General features: G+C 38.8%; 1 protein-coding gene across 2 annotated transcripts in view; it reads right to left on the bottom strand.

Annotated features, from left to right (window-relative positions):
* Positions 1 to 7,544, bottom strand: part of LOC129776122 (neprilysin-2) — a 49,435-nt gene extending 41,891 nt beyond the window's left edge. The window contains exons 1-2 of one of the 2 annotated variants that reach the window (XM_055781549.1): positions 7,385 to 7,544; positions 6,494 to 6,761 (exon numbers count right to left, since the gene is read on the bottom strand). In XM_055781549.1, the coding sequence (XP_055637524.1) occupies positions 6,494 to 6,525 (32 nt within the window). In that variant the 5' untranslated portion in view covers positions 6,526 to 6,761; positions 7,385 to 7,544. The remainder of the gene's footprint in view (positions 1 to 6,493; positions 6,762 to 7,384) is intronic. The other variant, XM_055781550.1, reaches the window with a different exon arrangement.
* Between the last annotated feature and the right edge of the window lie 579 nt (positions 7,545 to 8,123).

An 8,123-nucleotide genomic window follows, 5' to 3' on the forward strand; every position in this document is an offset into this window, starting at 1 on the left:
TGAACTCTGCAGTCGAATAGACGTTTGTACCGATGCAATGATAGTATTGCGTTAAATTTATAATTTATGTCAACATTGTATTCACTTGGTCCATAAGAACGAGTTCGTAACTTTAACGAGCGATTAAAAATCTGTATCCATAAGCTGACGATAATTGACGGTTCAAAAACAAACTCAGGCTCCGGCCTTTCGAATTTTTATAGCCCATCCATATTAGCTCGTAAAACGGTGCCATCTAGTGGCAGGTATTGAGGTCTTCTGTGATAAAAAAAAAGTTGAAGCTACCCGAGACATGACCGCATAGTTGACATAGGCGTACGTTACAATATTTACTGCATGTTGAGTTTCAATATCTTTGAACAATATAAGCCGCAGTTACAGTAGAAGCCGTTTTAAAGAAACGCCTCTCGATCTACATAAAAATTTGTGAAATCAGAAACTTTTATCCTAACCCTATTTCCAAATATTAAGTTTTGAAAATGTTTTATTTATATAATCATGTTCGTGAAATATTACAAAATGCATGCTGCTGCTGGACATTACGACTAAGGTTCCAACATCGTACAGGAATTTCACTAACATTATTTTCATATCAACATTGTTAAATTTGGAGGGTGTTTTCTATAAAAATACAATCAAAATATCGAAGGGGAGGTGTTTTGAAATAGAAAAGTTTTTAATTTTAAATTCAATTTTTGAGTACAATTTTAAACAGTAATTTAAAATGTTATTTTTCATAAATAGTTCTCTAATTTTTCAATAACTTTGTCAAACATCGGGTTTTTTCAGACATCTGGACCTTGAGAAACGATTTTATGAAAGAAAGGTTAATGATTTTGAATACACCCTTTTAAAAAATCAGTCGTAATTTAAATTAGTCATATGATAATGAAAATTGTGATTTTGAGCATCATATACACCAAGTTTGAATAATATCGCGTCTAAATTTGCTGTTTTTCGGTTGATTTGGCGTGGAGTTACTCTAAAATAATAATTTTTACAATCACATCCAAAATCCATCAGCTTCAACTCGGAAGCTGGGTCATCCTAAAAGCACTGTCTGCCCATGTTTGTATAGGAGACGTAAACGACAAAATGAACAAAATCGACTTTTTCGCTGTTTCGCATTCTACACAATGTAATACGTTTGCTCAACATGCATACAAACACTTTTTGTTCGAAAACATTTGAGCAATTTTGAAAAAACGTTTCCGCAAAATCACTGTTTGTCCGCATAACAGACGTAGTTCCATACAGCTTTCATACATCGTTCGAAAATCAAAGATTGTCAGTATTATGTGCTATAAGCTAAATCTACATTTGAATCACATTCTTTGTAGAGTCCAAACATGTCTGTAACGATAGTGTCTTATTACTTAGTGTTTCCTAATAGATGAATATAAGAAACCATTGAAACGCTGCTCATATAATTACTATTTTCTGTACACGATGAACAAAGACAAGCAATTGTGTTTTTTAATGTTATAAATACCTAAATTTCTGCATTTGAATCTTCAAGTAGATAATGAAACAATCAGATCAGTAGTAAAATTGAAATAATATTGGTTCTTAGCATTATAACTCCTCGGACTCAACATTGAATTATTTTACGTACTCAGCATTTACTCATACCGTTGGAGTAAGTCACTCCACCATCTGTATGCGATTGATCGTGATATCGGTAAATCATGTGGCTAAAATTATCAACATTGCAGATTGACTTTACAAATTCAATTAATTGAAAAAACACGAACCTGCTGTTCTTATCATATCCCAGAGTATTCTTCAGGAAGAAAGTACTATCATAGACTCGCAACAAATAAAGAGCACCTTTTTCAGACATTTCACTAAATTTCTTCCAAACCTTTTTAATTTTATCCGATAACAACTAAAACTACCGACAGAGACATTTTGACTATTATCGGAATTGTAATCACTAACGCTACCAACAGAGCAACCTGGTGATTACGTCTAGCTATGCGGACAAATGTTCATTGAAACGATTGATTGTCCGCATGAATAGACGCAAGCGTTTTCCAAATGGAAAAAAATATGTTATAATCCGCAAAATCACCTAGGCCCTCTTTTGCCGATAATATCCTTAAACTGGACAGATTATTTCATCGGGAATTTGAATGGTTATGCTGGTAGGCCAAAAAACAACAAAAATGAGTTTTCCTAACACTAATGTTGTTGGTGATTACGTCCCCTATGCAACCATGGGCAGTGTGGTGCGATTGAATAAAAAGTACAAATTCTCATGTGTGCCCGTAAAGAGCAAACGAAGCGTCGGCATGGAACTCTTGACCAAATATCTTGGACCATGATTTGTCCTAAAAACTGAATGCCGACCGCTATACTGTGCAGCGAATTCATCTCCGGTAAGACTCCAAGTGTTATTGAGCAACTCGACTGAAGCCTGATACTACAAACAATGGGTAGAATCCGGACTGTACCACCAAATGTTGAAGAAACTCGAAGAATTTGTCTTGATCAACGATGAAACTTATGCGAAAGTCGATTTCAAACATATATAGGGTTGGGGAAAAAGAAATGTCGTATTTCTGATCGAAATTTGACGCTTCATTGAACATACTTAAAATTATCCAATTTAAGTCAAATATGCGCCGTTTTGTTCGCAAACTTGTTGCCATTTAGAAGGCAACTTCATTATCCCCCCCTTATAAAACTCCCCCTCCTTATTTGCAAAAAACTTAGACAGCCAGTTTTCGCAAGCCTCTTTTGAGGCCAACTTAGTATCACCAAGAGCGTTTTGCATGGACCGGAAGAGATGATAATCACTTGGAGTCAGGTCCGGACTATACGGTGGGTGCAATAGGACATCCCATCCGAGCTCCCGTAGCTTCTGGCGGGTCATCAAAGATGTGTGAGGCCGAGCGTTGTTCTGGTGGAAAACAACATCATCCATATTGATCATTTCTGGCCGCTTCTAGTCAATCGCCTGCTTCAAACGGTCAAGCTGCTCACAGTAGAGAACCGAGTTGAGGGTCTGTCCATAGTTGAGCAGCTCATAGTGGATGATTCCCTTCCAATCCCACCAAACACACAGCAAAGCTTTGCTGGCCGTCAATCCGGGCTTGGCGATGGTTTTGGCAGGCTCACCGTGCTTCGACCACGACTTTTTTCGCTTTAGGTTATCGTACGTGATCCACTTTTCATCACCAGTCACCATATTCTTCAAAAACGGGTCGAGTTCGTTCCGTTTCAGCAGGCGTTGATTCGGTCTAAAAGATTTTTTTTCGTCAACTCGTGTGGCTTTTTTGGAATCCAATCTTCTGCAAATGGTTCCAAACGGTTTGATGGTCTATACCCAGTTCCTGGCCAATCGAGCGAGTGCTCACATGCCGGTCTACTTGGATGATTTCAACGATTTTATCGGTTTCCACGACGATTGGCCTACTAGTACGGGGTGTATCTTCGACAGCCACTACACCAGAACGAAATCGATCAAACCAACGCTGTACTGTGCGAATCGTTACAGTATCGGGTCCATAAACTACACGATTTTTTTCGGCCGCCTTCGTTGCTGTTTTACCTCACAGGTAGTAAAAACGTAAAATATGGCGAATTTCTTGCTTGCTGGACTCCATCTTTGACGCGCTATAACTTGAGACTGAAAAGGACAATCACAACACTGTCAAAACGACACTTGTGGCACAGATTGTCGTTTTTAAATAGCCGTATAGTATGACCCGATGCGATAAGTACAACACAAGATATGTTTAAGTGTTACCATATATTGACAATATACGACATTTCTTTTTCCCCAACCCAATATTAATGGGATGAAATTCTTCAAGGCTCCTGCTGGAATCACGATCCTTACATATTAAAATTTGTTTTCGCGGATTATTTCACCAAAAAATGAATAACTTGGCATGGAAAATGTTCTTGTAGAAATTCCGCGTTTTGTGGCGGATAAACCATGTATTCAGAAGTATACAAACAGGAGTGTCTCAGCTAACAGATTTTACCCTTCATTAAGCCCCATGATGATCCAGTTACTTTTTAGCCTGATTTAGCTTTTCTTTTAATTTTTTTTTCATGAATTATAATGTTATTACCTTTTTTCCGTCCTTAGAAAGTGTTTCGATTGAAAGGAAGATTGACGTTGAGCCCCGACCGAGGTAGGGAACTGACAATGAACTTTCCATCTGGCCCACATTGGTCCTTGTAGATCGATAGTAGACTTGTCTAAAAATCATTCTCTGATTTTGTTGTTGTCGTTACCAGTGCCAACACTATCTGAATAAATAGTCTACAGTCAGTCCGATGAGACTGGCGCGAAAAAAAAAATATAGAAAATGTGCTACTCCCCCATACTAGTATATCATTTTTATAATATATATGCTATAGCAATATAAGAGCAATATGAGCGAGCGAAACAAGAGACACATTGCAAATTAGACATTAAGACATAAGTATGTTTAGCGATGATGATGAGTATTCATCATTTAGAAATATCCACGATTTATATATACTCCATAGGTGGTCATGAAAACATACACAGATTCACAGGACAAATAAGCAAATAAGCACGCGTTAAAGCTTTTCGCATACTTTGCCACATACACGGCCCAGACCGAGAAAAATATAGATTCACGTTTATGCTCTCGTTTTTACTTTTAGAAAATACTTTCTAACTTCATTACTTTTCAGCTCCTGTTTGTTATCCGAGTCGATAACCTATGAGGACACAAATTCAAATCTCACACGAGTGACAAACTAGTCACGTCATGCGCCTGCAGGGATACCGTGACTTGAGCTATCTCACGTCATTCGCCGCGCGGAATGAAGGAGATTATTTCCATCAAATAAAGCTCTCCCGCGCTATTCCTGACCGAAAAAAATGTGTTTGATTTCAATTTCAAATCCTATCGATTTTATTGAGAAACCCTTCAGCTGGATCAACCCAACGTTTCAACGATCATAACAAAGTTTTACCGAACGCCTTCGCCCGGGTAACCCCCTCTAGACAGCAGCAGTAATTTACAGCTCACTCACAAAATCATTCGATCTGTAGCCGCGGTATGCCTAACACGAAGTGATGGCTGGAGAATGACGATACTCGGCTTTTCCAATTTATAAACAAAAGCGAACAGCATCGGCTAAGCTTGGCGTATCCACTTGTTTTCGAGATATCGTTTGAAAACGTAACCGGTTATTCCTCCGCGCCTCTGGTGGCTGTTACGAGCTCGGACAGTAACCTTCTATCTCGTAAACTTTATGGCTCTACCGCTAACATGTGAATCCGTCATCGGAGGTAACTTCTTCTTCTTCTTGTATGGCGTTAACGTTCCCTGTGGAACTTTTGCCGTCTCAACATATGCATTAACTAGCGTCATTCATTAATACTTAGTTGAGATTTCTTAAGCCAAATAACACGCCTTGAATGTATTCCGAGGGGCAAGCTCTAGAATACGCGTGACCACAGTGCAAGTCTGAGGAAATTTCTTTGACGAAAAATCCTCCGGCCAGAACGGGAATCGAACCCGCACACCCGGCATGATAATGTGAGACGCTAACCACTCGGCCATCGGAGGTAACACACTTATCGAATCAGAGCGTCCCAATTAACACAGTAGGGATTCAAATAACTGGATAATTATAATAAATTATATTGAATTCTATTATTTTATGGAAAAACACATCCATAGGTTCAAGAGTGCTTAGCGTGCTCAGGTAAAGCAACAAGATAGAACAGGTATTTCCAACGAGATTAATTCAGACGAAGCACAAATTGATGATCACGTGACCAAAACGAAATAGGGCATTTTATCTTTACTCAATCATATACTACATGTATGTATTGCATGTTTACTTTTTTTGGAGCAGGATGACTAAATACTAGGGCGAACTACAAAGACGCACCCTGTTTGTAAACTCTACGCACTGTTATGTTACTATTTCCTGTGTGCTGTTTTGTTTGCATTAGTACATGTCAAACGTAATTATGGTGTTCAACTGTTGGATTCTGTGAACGCCGGACTTTAACTCCTTTCACAAACTGATCCCAAATATAAGTAGCTATCGGCAATTTAGAAAAAAACTAATTTGAGGCAATCTTCAATCTTAACACCAAAAGAAAGTTTTTGCGTCTATGTCTACATTGGAAGAATACACACGTAACTGACGAAGATAATGCTGGTAGAGAACGAAACGAGCTTGTTTCCACCTGCGCCAATAATTAAACATAAATGTCGGTGTTTACAGATGACAACAGGCAATTAAATTTTTGTAGCGCACCACACTCCACCGACTCAACAGATTTCGCTCATCAGAAATAACTTAGTGGACAGCATGGTTCGAAGCACGTTAAAACATTTCAGACTGAATCTTCGCCACCAAGATAAGTTACGTGAATAGTTTATTGAGACCATTGTTAATAGGCGATTATCTTCGATGTGAATACACATATTAGTATTAGAACTCAGATACGATGTTTTGTAATTCGGAGAATGGTTGCACTTACTTGATTACTGTTTGCATAGTTGTACTGGTCATTCCGGCGCAACAAAAAGAGAAACTCAACGGAGCCGAAGTACTATTTACTGGCGATTGTTCAATACACTGATTTGATGAATAAGCAATCCGAATTTATTTTTCTGCAATGTTTTGAATAAATAATTTTGAATGGCTTCTGCAACACTGATTTTCATGCCACCTATTTACTTCACTTTAATGTCCATACTTCCTTTCATTTCACTACATTATCATCTATCAACAGTATTTCCTGTAAACTTAAGATAAAAAAAAATCAATGTTTTCTCTAGTTTGAAAAAAATGTTTGATTGTTTCTGAGCATCGCGCCTTCGCTGTGTCTTTCTCTGTTTGCAAGTCTTGTGGAGAAAGTTCCACATGCAACATTGGGGCCAGACTCCTCATACCAGTTCGATCGACCGTCTGTACTCGTGCTAATCAGTAATCAAAACACAGCAAACACGCAATCGTCGCGGGGAGAAATAAAATTAATGGATCACTGCAAAACAAGATTTTATACACTGGAACGCGTTTATACAGCTTGTCAGACTGCAATACGCTAGATACACTCGATTGACTTCAAAACCATCACATAAACATTCCACATAAGGACATATCCTTCACTGGTATTGAGCAAAATATTGGAGGTCTTCGTGCGAAACATTATTTTTTTCTCTAAATCTTTCACGCGATCTCCGTTATCAGCGCATTGTGCGTAGGAATGGAATATCTGACTTTACTCTCATCCTACTTCTAGCTGCTCATAGCGCCTCAGGCTATTCAGCCGTTAAAACGTAGATTTTGTTATTTTGAAAAATCATATTACTACAATAAGTCGGGCATCAATTAGAGAGAATATTCCAAAGAAAGCGCACGAGATTACCTTTCTTCACCGGTGAGAACGCGGCAACGAAAACAACGAACGATTCGAGTAAAATTGTCGGCAGAAAAAACGCGTCAACAACAGTTAAAGCTCGACCGTCTACTGGGTCGGCTATGGAAGAACTAAACATTCACGTTGGTTGCTTCACGGTTTTATACAGCGCGTGCCAAAAACACACCGTCGATGTAGTTTATTACCTTGCGCTCCCCTTATATCGGCAGCGGCATGGATGGCTGGCGTGGTAAAATTGATTTGTGCATTGGTTCCGAGTCCGCGCGTTACTTTCTATTCAAGCGTAATCTGCTTCCGCCGCTAGATCGGAAGTTATGCTAAGGGTTTCGGCAGAACTGCACTAACTCTGAACCGATACTTGGCGACGCTCGGAACAACTCGATCGCTGGCGATCATGTGACATGATATTTGAAACTGAAATTAAGAATTTCGTGCAGTCAAAGGAATTTATTGGAAAAATCACACATAAAAATTACATTGAGTTTAATTTACTAGTAAAATACAGTAGAACCCCGATTATCTGCGAGCGGATGATCCATGGTGCGGATTATCCGCGGCAGCGAGTTCCATAGTTAATCTATAGACCTTCCTGGAATTTGTCAGAGATCTTGCTCTTTTGTTTTGGTCATGGCTTCAGATTATTTGTATAGTATCCGGTCCCCTGCCATTCGTTGAATTCTAGCATCAAGTATGTCTTTTCTTTCATTGTGAGTACGAAAAGAAGTTT

Source organism: Toxorhynchites rutilus, chromosome 3 (genome assembly GCF_029784135.1).
Source record: "Toxorhynchites rutilus septentrionalis strain SRP chromosome 3, ASM2978413v1, whole genome shotgun sequence".
In the NCBI taxonomy this organism is placed as follows: Eukaryota; Metazoa; Arthropoda; class Insecta; order Diptera; family Culicidae; genus Toxorhynchites; species Toxorhynchites rutilus.